Raw genomic sequence first — 18,341 nt, forward strand, 5'->3', positions numbered from 1 at the left:
GGCGGTCAGCGGCATCAGCGGCTGTCGGCTATGAGTGAAACAAGTGGTCCGCAAACTGGGCTGTGTTTGCCAGTTGCCTGACGAGAAGGTACACCTTTCCTGCACATGCCGCCATGCAACAACATGTAGGAGAATGGCGTTAACAACCAGTGTTGGTGATGTCTTCTATGGTTCCTAAACTCATGAAATAGTAGGGTAAGCCCAAATGACATCGAGAGGCCTAACTAAACTCAAAGTTTCGACTGGCCTAGTAAGGGGGAATTAAGAGGGCAGCTTGGACCCAAGGTTTTCACAGTATTAAGTAGTCCTAGCTAAGGTGACGTGATCACCGTAAAGAGCTTTCTATTTATGGTGCCATTCCCTAGTTGACATCATTCCAAGATTACTGCGTTATAACTGCGAAAGTATTCCACCCCGACCCATGAAAGTGATGTGCAAAATTTGAGGTCTATGCCAAAGCATTGGCTCTCAATTATCAATCAATCCTCATCTTCGTCTTCCAAGTCACCAAGGATATCCCACCACTCCAACGATAGCTGCGCATTGACAGAGTCAACGAATATGTCCTCGGGGCTGGTGGAGAGTTTGGCGTCAGCATGTCTATGTAATAGCTCACAAACGGAAAGAAGCCCCATTCTCCAAAGCTCGTACAGGCCTCTCAAAACTATTGTTTGAGCCTTGGAAAGGTATACAACAAATGGTCTTGAAGGCTGATCTGGGGACATGGTGGTCCTCTTTCAGCGCCATGTCTTTCCGAAACGTTGGCGGCTACCCAACTTGCAGGCCTCATGTCATCAAAAAGAAAGAAAAACCCACCCATGAATCATGCTCCCGCAAAGCTGACCATTACACTCTTGCAAAAGATCCGGATACCAGCTATTCACTTCTGCGATTTTACCTTCTGTCAACCACACACAATCCCATATTCCTTTGCCAAAGCCCAGGTGGAGGACAACTCACCATCATTCTCCTTCATAAAAGCCCAGAGATTCTTCTTCACCATCTCGACGTTATTCAAAAAGTCCCTCAAGATACCCACCGCCTCCTCACGCTCCATAACAGACAGCCTCTTCACTCCACTCGGCAAAGGCTGCTGTCGTGGAATAGCCGCCTTCTCCTCTAACTCTTTCAGTCTCACATCCACAAGACCTAGGTCGGTTTCTGGAGATGTGATGCGCAGAAATTCCCTCAAGCCGACCACCTCGATTTCGTCAAGAGTAGGCAGCTGCACCGGCGGTCGGGCCACCTCGACGCGCGGTTTCATCCGGGCAAACGCATACCTCGCCCAGTTGGTAGCGTGGTGAGCACGCGTCGTCCAGCTCTCCAGATCTCTCGTGATGCGGTTGTGGTGTAGTGAGACCAAAACAATCCAGCTGTTGGGCTCGAGGGTGCGCACAAGTGGCCAGCAGTCACCGACGTGTTCGCCCCTCCGGCTAGTTCCGGGACGGAGCGGCACTGCGGAGCTCTCCAGCGGGATTTGGCTGATTTGGTAGTCATTGTTCATGCCGTTCAGTGCTGGGGGTGCGGAGCAGAAATCAAAAAGCTTTTCAGAGGCCTCGACCCCGGTGGAACCGGGTTGTACTGATTTCAGAATGTACTGGATGAAGCCGGCTGCGAACCGCTCTGGTTGAAGCATCAAGTTGCCCATGGGGAAGTAGTTTGGCCAAAAGCGTTCCCGGCCTAGTCCGTACGTCTGGTGTCTGACAAACATGTGCTGGACTGGGAATATGTCGACAGGAATCTGGTAGCTAGGTATGGGAATGGGTCCGTAGTGTCGTGCCGATCGCAATGGTGTTGACAGAAAGTCTGCGACTAGGATATGCTTTTTGGTCATAGAAGACGGCATTTTAAGCATCTCGACGAAAAGCTCGGTGCTGCGCAGTTGGTCTCCTTGGCGTGGGTGTTTAGCAAAATACAGATTCTGTATGGTTGGAAAGCGTGCCAGGACCTCAAGAACTTCCGATGGGCTGCTTTTGAGTGTATCGGTACAAAGACTGATGGCTCTAATGGGGGTGTCTGACAACCGATTACCCAGTACAATTGAAATAGAGTTGGCCGAGAGATTGTTGAAAGGTGTTAGGTCGAGTTGCTCCTGTCCTTCTACTGTCAGGGCAATGAGTTGCGCGATGGGTTGATGGTCGCCCAAATTCGCAGAATGTTTGATCAAGTAGCGTCGTAGTTCATTCTGAAAGTTGGGGATAGCCCGAACGTGTTCAAAAACAGAGATATCCACATCCTCCATCTCGGCAGCACCACGAACCAATGTTCTGAATACTTGGTCACGGAGAGATGGTGGCGGAAGGGGTTTCTGGGACGACTTAAAAGGCCACCCAACTGTGGTAGCATATTAGTGACAGTCTCTAGTCTCCCATTCTGCGTCGAGCAACCAACTTACAATGCAACGTTGGCACATCCATTACTTTCCATCGAGAGGTGATTGCTGATGCCTTTTTAAACTCATCGGTAAACTCATCAACGGAGCCTCCATACAAACGTTCGTTCACGAAAGCGCACGCAGTGATAAAATCGACAACTGATAGCGGTCTTGACGAGGGAGAGCCATCTGGCCAGAGAACTTGACGGTTTAGGCGGGACGAATGAAGATAAATGCCGTATCGAACCTTGGCCGGGTCCGACACATCGATCACAAGCATGTGACGATGGAGGGCGCGCTCAAAGTGGTGGTAGACGCTTGCCAGAGGCCAATGCCCAATGTTTTGGTTGGTGGCCGTTTGTTCACGGGTGACAGCGATAGCAAGACAAGTCGCAATGAAGGGGAACTCTGGGTGACCAGCCCGTGACGGTCCTTCGTTCGGCCATGGCGGTCCAGGCTGGTTGTAGAAGTCGTAGGCAAGAGAAAGCTCTGCCCGAGTTCCAAGATAATTCAAAGGATCTGAAAAATAGCGGAGAGCTTTGGCACAGCTTGTCAAGAAGGTGCCTGAGGTGCAGTCAGCAGTGAAGGCAGCCAGAGGGTAATGTGGTGCTTGTTGGTCTGGGCCAAGTCTGGCCACAGCAAGCATGAGCCAGGGTTTATCTGGAACATCTCGATCAGGCTCATAAAATCTGGACTGGCGCCAGCCGTTCTCAGAGGCTTTTTGGTACGGCATGTTCGAAAGTGTGTTGGGATATATCAGGACAAGTGAAAGTAAGTAGGTAGTAGAAGAACAGAATCAGATGTATATTACGACATTAAATCAATCAAAAAATCAACGAAATCCCACAAGACATGGAAAGAGACACAGATGAGAATTGAGGATGCTGAGAGCGGTGAAAGTGCAAGTTGCTTTTTGTCATTGATAGTGAGGTAGGTTAGTTTAAGGTTGGGTACCGAGGCTTGGGAGCGGTTACCTAACAACTGTAAGTAATACGGTTATGGCACCAGCTGAAATCGGCCCGCATATTACGGATACCTATCGCTTACGGCTAGTGACAGCCGGACATTTCCGCCCACAGCGGGCAAGCAGTCATCAACAAATCCACCATATCACATGGCCAAAAAACATCCGGATAAGCACAAATCACCGAAGTACACGCCTCACCCTCATCATGCCCGATCCTGATGATGGCAGCCCCTCAGTGGAAAGCCCATCACCGGCACCCGTCCCAAATGACAACGCGACAACAACAACCACAACAACCCCCAGGGTCGCGTCGCCAAAGGGCCCGAGGAGACGTGCTCCAAACCGAACAGTTGACGGTGGTCCACCCGCCTGTGTCAAGTGTCATGGATTCAAGATGCGCTGCATCCGCCAACCAGATCAAAAAGATTGCAACCGATGTATCAATGCCAAAATTGAGTGTGTTCCCCGCGAGCCTGGCTCGGTAGGAAGGCCACGACTGCCTCGGCCGCCCGGGTGGAAGAGGAGTCACTACAAAAAAGGCCGGCGACTTGGCGATCAACTTGTGCAATCAACCTCACAAGCGGCTGAAGACCTTGATCCAGAATCATCCTCACCTTCATATTCAACCGAGGCCACACCCCCAGAACCAACAAGCCCAGCCAAGAGCTCAGCACCAGCTCGATATGGTGGTCCTATCATCGGACTAGCAGGCTACAACGCTCTCTTGCCCAACTTTGACGACCTCCCCCATGACAGCCCGGCCTCTGCCGCCAACGCTCGTGGGAGTATCTACACAGAAAGCACCTTCAGAGCCCCTCAACAACCACAACCGCCGCTTCACCCATTGTTCCGTTCAACTCAGACCCCTCCTGAACCCCAACCCTCACCTCAACCTCGACAACAACAACCTACCGCTTACGCACCAGCAGACCAAGACCCAATAGAACAACTCACCCGCCTCCAGCTACAAATTTACCAACACCACACCCTAGCCAAGAAGAACGAGCCCTCCATAAGAAAAGACGGCAACAAACCAACCGGCACTGAACCACTCGACACATCCTGGATCAACCCCCTCTTTCAATCAGCCTCCCTTTTCTACACCATCCTCTCTTCCTTTGCCGCATCTCCGCCTGATACAGCAACCTTCTTGATGATAATCTCAATCTACACCCGCCTCTTGCAAACGTTTGACCTTTTGGCGGATTGTATACAACGCTACATATGGTGGCACGGCATCTGTGGCTCGCCTATGGTGCAAGATGACAAGGATTTTATCAGCGGGCTGAGCGATTCGGTGGTTGTTACGATAGGGGGGGTGGAGGTGCCGCGGAGTGTGAAGGGGAGCAAGGTGGCGCTTATAGACACGACGAGGGCGGCACATTACTTGACTTTTGGACTGATGGGGAAAATTTGGGGGGTGTTAGATGGGTGGGTGGGAGGGGAGGATATGGTGGTGAAGAAGGGGGCGATGGAGGGGGTGGGGAGGTTGGAGGAGAAGGTGAGGGAGAATTTTGTGCGGACTAGATGGAGGAAGATGCCGGAGTGAGGGTGAGAGGGAGGCGGATTGTGTCCTTGGACAACTTGTGACGGAGGGTGATCTAACCAAGCCAGCGTTACCTCCAAAGTCTTGGTGAGCGGATTTCTATGATTTCTATCATGGGAATGTGTTGGCTTGGCTGGCTCGCTTACTCCTCCTTAGTTCGCCGGCCGTCTTGGACATCTTATCACAGAAGACTTGTTACTTCAGTTTTGCTCAGTTTCAAGTCCTTCATCACCAAACAACGGTCCCCATTATTGCACAAACACAAAAGGTAAAGAAATGCAAATGCATTGTATGTATGTACACTCCCAATAACCAAACAAACCTAGCAAACGATCTTTTATATGCACAGGATGGCGCGCCTCCTTAGAGAAGACCAAGAAAAGCTAACCAACTGACCGCACTAGGTTCTGCTCCATTTTTCACCACCGCCCCTTTCCCCGCTCTCCCAAGCATCAACCGCTTAAAGAAGGGAAGGGTTAGAGTTGCGAAGCAACATCTCAAAGTACTCCTGGTGCCAGGCACCGGCCTCGGGCGAAGGCTGGAAGGCATCGGGCTTCCCGCAGAAGCTGTCATAACGAACAGCCGAGCTGTCGGAAGTACCATCCGACTCACCGCCGGGCTTGACCCAGACGAAGGCATCAGCCAGCTCGAGGCCGGTGTCGGCCGAGGGGGGACGGCCGAAGCCGGCACCGTCGACGTTGCACCAGTTACCCCACTCCTCGCGGAGACCCTGGACACCGCTGCGGCCAGTGTCGACGATGGCGTGGTTGGGCATGCCGGCGGCCTTGAGGCGCTGGCCAAAGGTGTTGACGTAAGTGCGCTCGTTCTGGCACGAGTTGTACTTGGCGTCGGAGGCGGAGGAGAACTCGCCGGGGGACAGGTCCCAGGCGTTCCAGCCGGCCACGTTGGTGGCGATGCCACGGAACTGCTTAGGGCTGCCGGCGGCCTTGTAGGCCTTGGCGAGCTCCTCGGCGCCGGGCTTGAGGTTGGCGTCCCAGCCGAGCCAGCCGCCGTGGCCGGCGTCGATGTACTGGACGACGTTGGGAAGGTTGAGCGTCTTGAGCGCGTAGGCGACACCGTCGCGGTAGCCGGCGGCCGAGTTGCGGCAGGCCTGAACGTCGGAGTTGGTGACCAGGTTGGGGAGCGAATCGGGCTCAATGACGAGCGCGACGGCGGTGTTGGGGTGGGCCTTGAGGATGGAGGCGATGCCTTGACACAGCTGTCAGTCGTCTTTTTTCCTTGGTAAAGATGTCATTGAGGATTTACTTACGGTCAATGAACTCAGTCTTGTACCTGTTGAGCTCGCCAACCTTCAGCTCACCGTTGGAAGCCTTGGCAGCGCAATCACGGCCGGGAAGATCGTAGACGACGACACCGAGGATCTCGTTGCAAGGAACCTCGGCGAGAGCGGGCTCGAGCCTGTCAACATTGGCGATGGTGTCGAGCCAGACGAAGGAACCGGTGTCGGCAACCTTGCGGGCGGCAGCCTCGAGGGAGGGGTCGGAAAGGTTGGGGATGGCGAGCTCCTCAATCTCCTTGCGGTAGAAGTTGTTGGCGTGGAGGGTGTACTGCTTGAAGACGTTGGTCTGGGCGTTGAGGGAGACGGCCGAGGCGCAACCAGCTTGTCTCTTGGTGGGCTTGTCCTGGGTGGTCGGGGAAGGGGCGGCAACGGCTGAGGCGACGAGCGCCAGAGCGGCGGCGGAGCTGGTGATCTTCATGTTGAACGACGGGGCGAGTACACTTGCTGCAGAAAGTATGAAGGCCTGAGGGAGGAAGATCTTGTTTCTGCCGAGGGGGGGAGGGTGGTCTGTCTTTATACCAGGGGACCTCTCCGCGGACTTGGGGTTGCCGTGTTACCCCCCTGAGAATTCTTCAAGTCAACACAACAACCTCGACGAGGACTGCCCAACACACGGTTCGCCTCCCTGGCTCACATGGTTCACGCGGCTCGAAGGCACACAGGAGATCTCTGTGCAATCAGGAAGACAGGCCCGTGGTCTCGGCCAGGAAGCTCCGAGGAAGGCTTGAGCCGCGCCGAGCAGTCGCCGCTGGAATATAGGGTGCGGGGCTGGTGTTGAGTGCCGAGCAAGGCGACTGGACAGGTCCAAGATCCCCATCTGGCATTTCATATACAGCTTCATTTACGCTCAGGCGACGACGGCCGGCCCTACTCTGAATTGGTGGGAGGCCAACGGGCGGCTACCACTACGGTTTGCGAGGGAAATTGTGGGGAAGGGGGAACTTGCTCTCTATTGGGGTTGCCATGTGCAATCTGGGGTATTCGACCATCTCATGCACGGCCGTTCGATCTTGCCCCTTTGGTCACACTGGGATCCTAGGAGGAGAGGGTGGCGCCGCCCAACCCCTTGCAGCCACCATCATCAGCTGCTGTGGAGAAACCCCGGGGGGAATGGCGATCGTTGCTCAATGGCAGTGGGGGCTCCGAGCCGTCAGCCGTGTTGGAGAAATCGCGACTACCGCCAAGATAATATGCGGATGCGGAACTGAGGGCGGTCGCCAGATTGTCTGCGGTTGGATGAATACTGTGAGAGGTATGGTGCCATCAGAAACCTGTGTTCATATGATCAGGTTCGAAAGGGGCTGTGAGGACCCTGAAGGGTTCCGTCCGAAGTGTGGCAACAGGACCAGAATACAATGGTGAGCATTGCTTTTGGTCACGTTTGTTTCAACTGTAGAAGTGCCGACATGTCCAGTATCGACAGTCCCCCTCACTACTCAGGCACTGGCCTTTGACTGGAAGGAGCGGGACAATGTCTAAAAGGCAAATGCACGATTCCCCCCTCCCCCCAAGGGATCGGATTTGATCCAGCTGCAAAATGCGGGGTCTCCACAAAATGTCAGGCTGTTTGAGTGTCCAGGTTGCGTGGTGCGCTCTCACAGGGGCGGCAAAGTGTGTATGTGTGAAAGAGAGCGAGAGAGGGACCAACCATGTCAGTAGCTTTTTGCTGGGAACAAGGGGTGGTGGTGGTCCGGGTACTACTTTGTTTTTTTGGTTGGAACCAAGCGGCAGTTTAGATGGCTAAAATACGCCATCATCTGAAACAGAGCGTTGTTATTTGCTGGCTGCCTTATAAACGGTTATAGTGCCGCGCCCATTAAGCCGCAAAGCCCATGTATTAGCCGGCACATCCACCTTGGACGCTGCATATCTTTTTGTCTTGACAATCCCAACGAGAAGGGTCACACACACACAGCCGAAGAAAAACTCTCCGGGCTGGCTGGGGGGGGATGCCAGGCTTTAGCCGAAGCGGCGTCAAAAGCCCGATGGAAAAGGCTTGTATTATTTGGGCGGCAAGGAATAACAATGATCACTGGGTACACACGAACAAGCAGTGAGAGAGTTTGTGCCTTGTTCGGCACACGGAGCCAACAAACCGGTGGCCTACCTAGGCGGGATGGGGGAGGATAATACACTTGATGATGTGCTATCAACCAGGCATGTGCTCTCCGCGCAGCGTGGAATCAATCATTGGGTCCCTTCGTTTCCTGTAAGAGACCATGCACCTCATTATTGCTTGCCCGGAACAGCAACAGCTGGAATCCGAGGAGGTGCACGCCACCACCTCGCCACATCGTCACACAGTTACACATACCCAAGATGGAGCAAGTGCTGGAAAAGCTGGGGAAGGGTAGGTAGGGAGATCTCGGGCTATGGTACCGCCTGAGGAGAAAGCAGGTATTTACCTCAAATTGACTCCCGAGTTTTCCGGTTTGAAAATGTCACCTGGATCACCACTCGCCCCGGTCTCCCAATTTCAGCAGTCTTGTTGTTTTGTTTCCGTTGAGGACGATGATTGATCCCCGGGAAGGGCTCACGGCGATTAGGATGGTAAGCAGGCCCGAGGTGACATTGTGGCTGAGGAAAGTGTGAGCCTTTTAGAGTGTGAAGTTGTAGACCGGGAATATACTTGGTCTGATATTGATTGAGACGATCAGTTGGAGCATGCCACTCTTCGTCCACCAGTCTAGCGTTTGTATTTGGATAACCAATGGTCAGAGTAGTGTATTCAGAACCCTACAATGTCATATTTTGGTCCTTGTAGTCATGGGTGCTAACTCATGCCAAATCATCTCGAAACCAAACATTGAATTACAAGTAGACTCGAGTGAGAAACTCGGCCCATTGCAGCCTCAGCTTTTGATGCCACCAAACGCCTGTCCCAACTATGCACAACAGATATACTACACAATGCCACAGACCACCTCACCATTTTGAAGAATCTTATACATCCCGTCCACACGCTCAAACGTAACATCTTCCCTCCTTCTCAGCGCCACATAGAAGGTCTCTCTCGATTCCTGTGATATACGTCAGGTAAACCAATGTTTCCATCAAATTCCACCAAAAAATGAACAAGAGCCACAACTCACCTTCCTCGACGACATAGGCTTCTCCCTATGCACCTTTGCAAACATCTTCTTCAGTACCATCTTCAACTCATCGTCGCCACTCCCTTCGTAATACTTGCACACGAAGTGCCCGTCCGGTTTCAGTGTTTCGCTGGCAAACGTCAACGCCGCTTTGCAGAGTTCCTAATTTCCCCCCAAACATGTATCGTCATCATCACCACTTCTGAAGAGATGTCAAAAGAAAATAACCTACCATGCTCCCCGCGTGGTCCCTGAGAGAAATTCCGCTCGTGTTCATCAACCTGTGTAGAGACAAATACGGGTTACTTATGCTGTTGATTTTGAATCCTTGAGTTTGGGGCCAGGGTTCGGACATGTCGCTTAACACCACCTATTGTTTTGTTTTGTTTTCCTCGTCAGCATTTCTACTCCACCCCATTTTTTTTTTTTTTTTAAAAAAAAAAAAAAAAAAAAACTTAAAAGAAAAAACTTACATCAACCACCCTCATATTCCAGCCCTTCTCCTGTTCCAACTCCTCCTCCTCCTGCGCCGATCTCCTCTCCAAATCGATATAACTCCCCCTCTCCTCCACCTCTCCCTCCTCTATCTCAATGCTCTTCTTTGCCGCCCACTCCCGCCTCCTCTCCATTTTCCTCCGTTTCAAATCCGCCTCCAACACAAAATTCTTGCACATCTCCTGCACCGCCTTGCTGAGAAAGTTTCCCTGGATGGTGCTCACCCCCTTTGGCGGCTGCGCAGGCAACAAGTCGATGCCAATCACCTTCCCGTCCGGGGCCGTCGCGTCAAGTGCCACCTGCGACCACGACCCAGGGGCGTACCCCAAATCAACGACGATCTGGCTCCTGCGGGGCCGGAAGAGGGAGTATTTTTCTTGCATCTCTAGGAGCTTGAAGGCGGCGCGGGAGCGGAGGCCTTGGACTCTGGCCGCGAGGGCGAAGCGGTCTCGGGATTGGCGTTGTTTCCACTGGGAGCTGGAGGAGGAGGGGCGAGATTGGGGGTTGTTGTTTGGTGATGGCGTTGTAAAGGTGGGTCTAAAAAAGGATGATGATGGTGATGGTGATGGTGATGGCGAGAGCGAGAGAAGGGTGCGATTAACGGGTCGGACTGCTGCTGCCAGCCAGAGAGACGCCCGGCGGCAGGATAAGCTCATTGTGAGGAGTGCGATTGTGAGGTCCCTTAAATTTGTGTGAGAACGAAGAACCGGAACTAAGTTTGGAAAAAAAGAAAAAAAAAAGAAAATTGACAATGTAAAAGATGTTGTCGTATTTGGCGAGTGTTGGTGAGATGAGCACTAGAGCTTGCAGAATTAATGCTTGTAAATGCAGCTACCCGAACTTTCACATCTTGGCATGGGCTAATTCATTATGATTATCGAGTTATCGGGTATCAAAGCTCGCGTATCGACATGTCTTGAACGACAAGCACTCTCAACATCACCAGCGACATCAAATTACCCACAACCAGACCAATTGAAGTTCAACAATGTATGCATTCAAATAACTGATACAACCAGTCATCCCAAAAGTCCCACATGTATGTAGTGTAATGTACCCAAACTCCATTCCCATGCCCACAAACTCCTATGCCATCATGAATAAATCACACACAAAATCTCAAGCCAGAAAGCTCGCTCCCACACCCCTCTTATCCCTCTTCAACGGCGAAAAGGCCTTCCCTGACCCACCAATCCCAATCACCTTGCCCACCGGCCCCTTGTTCATCCTAGAAACAGGCGGTCTCTTCCTCACACCACCAACAGCCGCCACCGGCTTCGCTGTCTCAACTACCTTCTCGTCCTCGTCCTCCTCAAAGATAGTCGGAGGCGCTGCACCGCCCAACTTCCTCTTCTTCTTCTTCTCCGGCTCCACACTCACAGAACGTTGCCTTACAGGCGCGACATCTGCGGCCGCTGGCTTGGAAACAACAGCCTCCCCCTCCACATCCGCCTCCTCCAAAGGCAAAAAAGCAGTCATCTTCTTGACGCGACCCACAGGCGCATCCTCATTTGCCTTCCCAGGCGAGGAAGGCTCCAACGGCTTAGGCGCATTCGTCGACCCCTTCGGCTTACCCCGAGTCTTCTTCTCCACCATCTTCTTCCCCTTCGCCACAACAGGCGCCGCCTCCTCCACCTCACCCTCTGCCTCACCCGCCTCCTCAGCAACAGGCTGCCGCTCCTCCACCTCATCCACCTCCATCGCCTCAGCCGGCGCAGCAGCAGCGGCGGTCTTAACCCCCACCGTAGCAACAGTAGGCGTCCCCTCCACCTCCCCAATCGAACCCACCGTCTTGTTCAAAAACGGCGTGATCGAAAACGTCGACTTCTCCACCAAAACCGACGTGTCAAACCCCCTCTTCTTAAGAGGACGCTTCGGCCTGTCGTCCATCCCCCCCGGCGTCATCAGCACCTTTTCATCCACCATCAGCTCATCCACCGTCCTCTTCTTCTTCGCGTTCGCCTTGGCCGCGCCAGGCTTCTTCAGAGGGACAGTAGTCGTGCTGCCAAGCCCAGCAGGGATAGCAGGGACCTTAGCCGTTGCCTTCTCCGCCTGCTCGTTCGCCCTTTCCAGCTCAGTTCTGCACTTCTTCAGCTCCTCAACCGTGTCCTTGTACTTGTTTTTCAACTTCTCAACCCTGTTCAGCAGGGCATTCTTTTGCTCTTCGGCGTCTTCCACCGCTTGCTCGTTTTCTTTCCGTAGAGCTTCAGTCTCCTTTTGCTCTTGCGCCAGGGCTTTCTTGAGGCTTGTGAGCTCCTCCTTTAGCTGCTCAACCTCCTCCCCACCCGCCGCACCGTCAGTTGTCTTCTCCGCCTTGGCCGCCTTCTTCAAAGCAGCCTTCTTCTCCTTTTCCAACTCCTGAACATTCAACCTCAACTTCTCCAACTCCTCCTGTACCTCTGCCATCGCATTCTCCTTTTGCGCAGCCTGTTTCTTTTCCGTAGCAAGAGTCTTCTCCAACGCAGCCAATTGACCCCTCAACCCCTGGATTTCCTCCTCCACCTCGACGCTCTTCTGTGATGTCTTCTTTTCCTTGGCCAACTGTTTCTCCAGTTCCCGGATTTGTGCTCTGAGCGTTTCCTCCTCTTCCTGGTTCTGGTTCTCGTTTTGCTGCTTCTGGAGCAGGGCAGCCTTTTGCGCGGCGCGCTTCTCGTTGGCGAGTTCGACTTCTAGCGTGTTAAGCTGTCTTTCGAGGGCCAGCTTCTCGGCGAGGACGTCCTTTTGGTGGGCGAGCTGGGACTTGAGGTGTTCGACTTCTGGCTTGAGGAGGGAGAGCTCGCGGGAGAGTGCGAGCTTTTCGGTGAGGACTTTGGAGGAGTCGACCGAGAGGTGGGAGAAGGCTGTTATTTCTTCCTATAGAAATTAAATTAATATTTGAAGGAGTGTGCGAGGGAACTGGGTGAGGGGGGATGTTACCTTTAGATTAGAAATCTCGCGATTCTGAGTCTGCATCACCTTCTCCTGCCTCCTGCACCGTTCGTGCAGACTGTCGAGTTGCTGGCGCACATCGTCGGCTTGGTCGACAAGATCTCTGATGCGCGCATCTCGCTGAGTGATTTGGTCCTTGAGGGTGGAGGCTTCGTCTTGGAGGAGGAGTTGCCGAACTTTGGCTCGTCGCGCGTCCTCTTCTCGGATGACTAGTTCTAGCTGGTGGGCGGATTGATGGTATTGGAGGTCAAGTTCGTGGAGTTTTTGGGTTCTCTGAATCGCATAAACATGTTAGCGTTGTCGTGTAGGCGGTTGGTTGGCATCAATGGGACATTTTTCGCAACCTTTTCAGAGTCCATGATTACATGGTGCGACGACGCGTTTTTCGACGGCATTGATCACGTAATGATGCGCGCAAGAGCGCGAGAAGAATAACAAAAGACTGTTGGGGTTAGTAAAACTGGATTGACGTCCACGAGGGAGTCTTGAAGATTCCGGGGGTGTGCGTTGCAGTGAGGTTTGGGAGACGATGAGGTGTGATGACGGAGAGAAAGTGGTTGCGCCAGTGCTGGCCAGGGGACCAAAGCATTGCGAACTCCAGGTTTGAGAGTAAACAATCTGCCCGAAACAGCCTAGCTGGATCCGCCCCCACCATTTCCCCACTGCTCAGCTTCTCCTGCCAAGATATGACAGCCGCTGACAGTGCAGTTGCCGGGCCGGCTCGCAGCCTTGTCAGACTCTGCCAAGCTACGGGAAGCTGCAAGGGTGCAGCTGGCGGAGAGCTCCAAGTCCACTGCAACGGTGTTCGCTGACGTTGAGGACACAGTTGGAATTGGATTGGATTTGGAAGAAGCTATCGAAAGACGTCGTCGCTGTCGTCGTCGTCGATACCGCCCACAACCACCTTCATTTCTTCATACACCCTCCGAGATCACACAATGCGTTGGCTGCCCGCTTTCCTGACGGCCTCGCTGGCCTTTGCCGGCGGGTCGCTGGCAGCAAAGAAGACGACTGAGGAGCGCTTCAACTCCTTCCACGCCAAATCCATTGCTTCCTCATCCGCCGCCCCGATCAAGCTCAGCGATGCTTCCTACCGAGAACTCACCGGTCAACCCCGCGATTACACCGCCGCCGTGGTCCTGACCGCCATGGACTCCCGCTTCAACTGCCAGCTCTGCCGCGAGTTCCAGCCTGAGTGGGATCTACTTGCGCGCAGCTGGGTCAAGGGTGACAAGGCTGGTGAATCGAGGGTTTTGTTTGGTACTCTGGACTTTGCCGACGGGAGAGAGATTTTCATGAGTGTACGAGCTCCCTGAACATGCAACAAGGAAAAACGTATCTAACATGGGATATATAGCTCGGCCTCCAAACCGCCCCCGTCCTCCTCCTCTTCCCACCCACCGTCGGCCCCCACGCCGTCGCCAACAGCGAGCCCCTCCGTTATGACTTTTCCAACGGGTAAGCCGCCTATTTCCTCTTCCTCTACCCCAACCTCAAGCTAACCTCTCCCCTCAGCCCTCAAATCGCCGAAGTAGTCCACACCTGGATCGCCCGCCACCTCCCCGACCGCCCACACCCCCCCGTCAAAAGACCAATCAACTGGATGCGCTGGATTTCCACCACGGTCCTCACCCTCGGCAGCCTGACAGCCTCGTACGTCGCCTGGCCTTACATTGTGCCCGTGCTCCAATCCCGCAACATCTGGGCCGCCGTCACGCTCATCTCTATTCTTTTGTTCACCTCGGGCCACATGTACAACCACATCCGCAAGGTCCCGTACGTTGCTTCGGATGGCAAGGGGGGTATCAGCTACTTTGCCTCTGGGTTCCAGAGCCAGTACGGGTTGGAGACGCAGATTGTTGCCGCTCTTTGTAAGTTTTTTTATCAAGTCAACTGAGAAGAGGGAGCATGTGCTAATAATTGGAAATAGATGGTTTGTTGTCTCTGGCGGGCATCTCCCTTGCGATCAAGGTGCCGAGAATTGGGGACTCCAAGACGCAGGGGGTTGCGGTGCTGGCGTGGGGTGGGGTGTTCTTTTTCACGTATGCGTTTTTGCTGAGCGTGTTTCGGGGGAAGAACCCGGGGTATCCTTTTAGGTTGCCTCCTTTTGTTTAAGGGATTGTTCTGGGGCGAGGGGTGGAAGTGGGAAGAGGTGCCTGGTGAAACAAGCACGAGAGAAGAAAAGCAAGGTTGTGGTGGTTCTTGAAGAAGAGATATAAAACGAGATGTGTGTATAACAGTACCCTTTGCTCAGCTCAGGGGGTTGCTTCTTTTTCTCTGGGTTTTGATATGGTATTTAGCATGTAAAACGGCGTAAAAGATTTTGGAACTGGAAAAGATGAGAATCTTGAAAGCACAAGATAGCGAAATACTTTATGAAGAAGGGTAAAATAGGGGTTACCCAAAGGGCAGTGCCATGCCGATTGTGGTCTGGTGAAGAGAGTAGTATTATTTTGTGGATATCCGACTGCTGTCAACATCTCCCATCCAAAGCCCGATTAGCTCAGCTGGTTAGAGCGTCGTACTAATATAATAGTCTTCACTAGGATATCCTTGTGTGTTATATGTAGTCAATGCGAAGGTCAACAGTTCAATCCTGTTATTGGGCATCCTATCTTTTGTTTTTCCAAGTTCTCTGCTGACTCTTGAAGACCTTTTTACTCTTGCTCGTGAGGCTTTTGTGGTCGCCATCTTACGTTGAGTTTTAAATCGGTGCAGGGTCAAGCTTCGAATGGTCCTTATCAGCGCTGTCTTGACAGTTCCCCATGACAGGTTGTTTCTGTCCTCGCCTTGGTGTTTTTTTTCTCGCCTCAGTCAACTTGGTGCTGAGTTTTGGATACCTAGATGGCATCAAAAAAAAGTTTTCATCGCACAGTTTCAACTCTGTACATACATACGTATCATGCTGTTGCATGCATTCATTCCCAGCCAACTTTGCCACGCCTACTCTCTAACGGCCAAGAGTACGAAGACCAAAATGATGACACTGCAATCAGGAAAGATATGGGAGGCAAAAGCAAAATGTATCCTCTCTCCCGCCGGGAATTGAACCCGGGTCTCGAGCGTTGCTGGAGTGACAAGCTCACATACTGACCACTATACTACGGAAGACTTTTCTCAGGTGTGGACACCTATTGTAGGGTTGTGGGGACTGTTGAAAAGGTGAGAGGGGGTTGGGTATATATGTGGAGGTAAGGTAGGGGAGGTTGGCAGGGTTGGGTTGAGTTGGGGGGAAGGAAGGAGGAGGAAAAGGGGGTGCTGGAGGGTGGAGTGGGTAGGGGTGGGTTGGCTAGGGAGATTGTTGAAGGTGCTTCAACGCGAGTTGTAAGTTCTCACAGCTAGTACCTGCTGCTGTGTTAGGATACCGCTTTACCCCCATTAGTCTGGGTCAATGAGGTGTATGTAAGGGGCATAAGTTATGGGAACGCGGGAGCAAGAGAGCAACACAACACACCAATTGTTTCAACTAGAGCCGCAAAGCAAGTACAACTTCTAAATTTTCCATAAAGATAGGTGGACTCAGCTTCAAGCTAGACTTCCAAAATCTGTAATAATCCCCATGGCTCAATCTTTACGTCCAGCATAAAGCATCATTCAAGTCCACCCCTTCGTACCTTCCTCCCCAGCTCTATCCAACCAAGTTCTTAAGCACGTTGCGCCGAGCCGGACATTCTTTAAATTCTTCCCACTCTCCCGATACAGGCGACATGAATCCCGTTGCTCCCGGTGGTGTCATAGGAGGTGTTCCTGGCAATTGTCCCGGGAATTGAACTTCCAGAGGCATTCCCATGTCCATCGGTTGTCCTGACAAGGCCTCCAAACTGTGGTCCACCCATTGGCCCTGTCATTCCCGGTGACGGCGGTGGCAGTGGCGGTGGCGGTGGTGGTGGCATAGACCCAGGCATGAACTGTGAAGCTGCCATTCCCATAGGCGGTGATCCCATAGGCGATTGTCCCATCGGTTGTCCCATCGGTTGTCTAATCCCCGGTCCCGCTCCCGGTTACTTCGGCGGTCCCATCGGCGGCGGCCGTGCCTGTGACTACGGGGGGAAAACAAATTGCCCGTTAGAAGAAGGCTGTTACGAGTAATGCCGAGGAGGGTGACCAGCATGGAACCCAGCTGGTGGCGGAGGAAAATCCGGGGCAGAGCCTTGAGGAGGGGTATGAGGTGCGTGTGGGTATTCTTCATGCGCATCACCATCATCGTCATAGTAGCTACCGTCATGGCCCTCGTAGTCCTCGTCAGAGAGATGGGCGCTGGACAGGATGTTGGCCAGGTCACTGGCAGACTCAGCGTGGTGTCTAGTTCTGTGCCGGCCCCTATCAGCGTCTCTACCCGAAGATTTGTGAGGACGATCAGGAGGGTGTTGTTTCCAGGCGGCGTGCTCTGAAGGGCGGCTATGAGAGCTATGGTGACTTGAGTGTGATTTGGACTTGGACTTGGACCTGGACTTTCTCTTTCCCCTGCATTAACAATTGCATGGGCCTGCTGACGGGGTCCAAATGGATACAGTTGAAGCTTTAATTGTCCCTTCTTGGTACTCAATTTCTTCTCCACAATCCGGCCCATTTCCGCTTGCACTGGTCGCCTACGTATCTCTTTCTCTATCTCGTTTTCGGCCTTCTCATGCTTACGCCTTGCCTATTCACGTGAGAATGTCTTATGGTCTCCTGTCATGAAGGCGAGAATCCCGAGAGACTTTGACATAGGGGTTTTAAGCAGACATGAGGCAGCCCGTACATGAGAGGGCATCACTTCGAGCCAGATGAACAAGACTTCAAAAATATCAGCAAACATGTCACTGAGGATGATTAGAACGATAGGCCTCTTAAGATACCTTGGGGTGGGTAGTTGACAGACCCTCTAAGATACCAGGTACCTTAGTTAATAGGCCTTCAAAAATAGTAACAGGCCATCGAAGCTAGTCAACAGTCTTCGAAGATGGCCGATCTGCCCACCTGAAATCGTGATATCTACCTAATTCTTTCACTGTGAACAAACTTCCATGATTGCACGCTGCTGTTTCAGATATTGCGAACTGGTAAAAGTTTAGCACATTCCCTCGAGCATGGAGACAATCAACCACTCAGCTTGAGAACCGAGATAAACCCCACGGCAAAGTTCTCGGCCCACTCCTGTGTAAGGTCAAGTGTTTACAAAGACATATCAAGGGGTTTGAGGGACCTGAGATGGCGGGAAATTAGAGAAAAGTAGGGATGAGAATGTAGTATGAGGTACCGGCGTGGCTATGAGGTTTGAAACGGTGAAGAGTTCGGTTACGCTGAGTGTGGAGAATCAGAGAATAGAGATAAGAGGTATCATATGGATGGCATTTATATCGAGGGGAAGTATATATATCAGATTATCTCAACAGAATTTTGATCTCATCTTTGCCACTGAAAGTAAGAGATTGCGTAAAGGCCAGAATCACTGCTACAGTGGCCTTCAAAACTGAGATTGATGGATATAAAAACAAGACTAAGGCAATGGATATCTATTGATGTAGTTATTGATATTGCTGAAAAGATAGTCTCATCAGGGTTACTAAAATGCTTTCAAAATAACCAGTCGGTATGTTTCAGTTGTCTTTCTAGACTCATGAACCCCTTGGCTAGGTAAGGCTTCAAACATAGTCTAT

General features: G+C 52.4%; 7 protein-coding genes and 2 non-coding genes across 9 annotated transcripts; 5 read left to right on the forward strand and 4 right to left on the reverse strand.

Moving 5' to 3' along the window:
* Positions 1-306: 306 nt before the first annotated feature.
* Positions 307-3,366, reverse strand: QC764_402400 (uncharacterized protein). The gene is made up of 3 exons (XM_062946520.1): positions 2,396-3,366; positions 817-2,334; positions 307-573 (listed from the first exon to the last, which is right to left on the reverse strand). The coding sequence occupies exons 1-2, from the start codon at positions 3,105-3,107 to the stop codon at positions 905-907; spliced, it is 2,142 nt and encodes a 713-aa protein (XP_062800157.1). The 5' UTR covers positions 3,108-3,366; the 3' UTR covers positions 307-573; positions 817-904.
* Positions 3,367-3,372: 6 nt separating this feature from the next.
* Positions 3,373-4,890, forward strand: QC764_402410 (uncharacterized protein; the record flags this gene model as incomplete). Its single annotated transcript, XM_062946521.1, has 1 exon — positions 3,373-4,890. One exon carries the CDS (start codon positions 3,373-3,375, stop codon positions 4,888-4,890), a length of 1,518 nt encoding a protein of 505 aa, XP_062800158.1.
* A 265-nt stretch (positions 4,891-5,155) lies between these two features.
* CEL6C (1,4-beta-D-glucan cellobiohydrolase cel6c) lies at positions 5,156-7,023 on the reverse strand. Its single transcript, XM_062940539.1, has 2 exons — positions 6,158-7,023; positions 5,156-6,096 (listed from the first exon to the last, which is right to left on the reverse strand). Exons 1-2 carry the CDS (start codon positions 6,603-6,605, stop codon positions 5,348-5,350), a joined length of 1,197 nt encoding a protein of 398 aa, XP_062800159.1. The 5' UTR covers positions 6,606-7,023; the 3' UTR covers positions 5,156-5,347.
* On the forward strand, positions 5,164-9,171 carry QC764_0063040 (uncharacterized protein; the record flags this gene model as incomplete). The annotated part of the gene is made up of 3 exons (XM_062940540.1): positions 5,164-5,180; positions 5,338-6,108; positions 6,173-9,171. 3 exons carry the CDS (start codon positions 5,164-5,166, stop codon positions 6,561-6,563), a joined length of 1,179 nt encoding a protein of 392 aa, XP_062800160.1. The 3' UTR covers positions 6,564-9,171.
* Positions 8,969-10,583, reverse strand: MRM2 (2' O-ribose methyltransferase). The gene is made up of 4 exons (XM_062946522.1): positions 9,753-10,583; positions 9,512-9,649; positions 9,280-9,441; positions 8,969-9,207 (listed from the first exon to the last, which is right to left on the reverse strand). Exons 1-4 carry the CDS (start codon positions 10,428-10,430, stop codon positions 9,091-9,093), a joined length of 1,095 nt encoding a protein of 364 aa, XP_062800161.1. The 5' UTR covers positions 10,431-10,583; the 3' UTR covers positions 8,969-9,090.
* A 187-nt stretch (positions 10,584-10,770) lies between these two features.
* Positions 10,771-13,288, reverse strand: QC764_402440 (uncharacterized protein). The gene is made up of 3 exons (XM_062946523.1): positions 13,047-13,288; positions 12,691-12,975; positions 10,771-12,627 (listed from the first exon to the last, which is right to left on the reverse strand). The coding sequence occupies exons 1-3, from the start codon at positions 13,095-13,097 to the stop codon at positions 10,894-10,896; spliced, it is 2,070 nt and encodes a 689-aa protein (XP_062800162.1). The 5' UTR covers positions 13,098-13,288; the 3' UTR covers positions 10,771-10,893.
* A 207-nt stretch (positions 13,289-13,495) lies between these two features.
* Positions 13,496-15,141, forward strand: OST3 (oligosaccharyl transferase subunit ost3/OST6). The gene is made up of 4 exons (XM_062946524.1): positions 13,496-14,003; positions 14,060-14,160; positions 14,218-14,573; positions 14,633-15,141. The coding sequence occupies exons 1-4, from the start codon at positions 13,641-13,643 to the stop codon at positions 14,815-14,817; spliced, it is 1,005 nt and encodes a 334-aa protein (XP_062800163.1). The 5' UTR covers positions 13,496-13,640; the 3' UTR covers positions 14,818-15,141.
* A 53-nt stretch (positions 15,142-15,194) lies between these two features.
* QC764_0063080 lies at positions 15,195-15,311 on the forward strand. Its single transcript has one exon. It is a non-coding gene; the product is annotated as a tRNA-Ile (tRNA).
* Positions 15,312-15,732: 421 nt separating this feature from the next.
* On the forward strand, positions 15,733-15,813 carry QC764_0063090. The gene has a single exon. It is a non-coding gene; the product is annotated as a tRNA-Asp (tRNA).
* Positions 15,814-18,341: the final 2,528 nt, after the last annotated feature.

This window comes from Podospora pseudoanserina, chromosome 4 (genome assembly GCF_035222485.1).
Source record: "Podospora pseudoanserina strain CBS 124.78 chromosome 4, whole genome shotgun sequence".
In the NCBI taxonomy this organism is placed as follows: domain Eukaryota; kingdom Fungi; phylum Ascomycota; class Sordariomycetes; order Sordariales; family Podosporaceae; genus Podospora; species Podospora pseudoanserina.

Coding starts and splice junctions, on each gene's coding strand:
- QC764_402440 (XM_062946523.1), bottom strand. CDS start 13,097: ATGCCGTCGAAAAACGCGTCGTCGCACCATGTAATCATGGACTCTGAA. Junction 12,976..13,046: donor TAATCATGGACTCTGAAAAG/GTTGCGAAAAAT, acceptor TATGCGATTCAG/AGAACCCAAAAACTCCACGA. Junction 12,628..12,690: donor GCGAGATTTCTAATCTAAAG/GTAACATCCCCC, acceptor TAATTTCTATAG/GAAGAAATAACAGCCTTCTC.
- QC764_402400 (XM_062946520.1), bottom strand. CDS start 3,107: ATGCCGTACCAAAAAGCCTCTGAGAACGGCTGGCGCCAGTCCAGATTT. Junction 2,335..2,395: donor GGATGTGCCAACGTTGCATT/GTAAGTTGGTTG, acceptor ATGCTACCACAG/TTGGGTGGCCTTTTAAGTCG.
- MRM2 (XM_062946522.1), bottom strand. CDS start 10,430: ATGAGCTTATCCTGCCGCCGGGCGTCTCTCTGGCTGGCAGCAGCAGTC. Junction 9,650..9,752: donor GGAATATGAGGGTGGTTGAT/GTAAGTTTTTTC, acceptor ACAAAACAATAG/GTGGTGTTAAGCGACATGTC. Junction 9,208..9,279: donor AGCCTATGTCGTCGAGGAAG/GTGAGTTGTGGC, acceptor CGTATATCACAG/GAATCGAGAGAGACCTTCTA.
- CEL6C (XM_062940539.1), bottom strand. CDS start 6,605: ATGAAGATCACCAGCTCCGCCGCCGCTCTGGCGCTCGTCGCCTCAGCC. Junction 6,097..6,157: donor CAAGACTGAGTTCATTGACC/GTAAGTAAATCC, acceptor AGCTGTGTCAAG/GCATCGCCTCCATCCTCAAG.
- OST3 (XM_062946524.1), top strand. CDS start 13,641: ATGCGTTGGCTGCCCGCTTTCCTGACGGCCTCGCTGGCCTTTGCCGGC. Junction 14,004..14,059: donor GGAGAGAGATTTTCATGAGT/GTACGAGCTCCC, acceptor TGGGATATATAG/CTCGGCCTCCAAACCGCCCC. Junction 14,574..14,632: donor GCAGATTGTTGCCGCTCTTT/GTAAGTTTTTTT, acceptor AATTGGAAATAG/ATGGTTTGTTGTCTCTGGCG.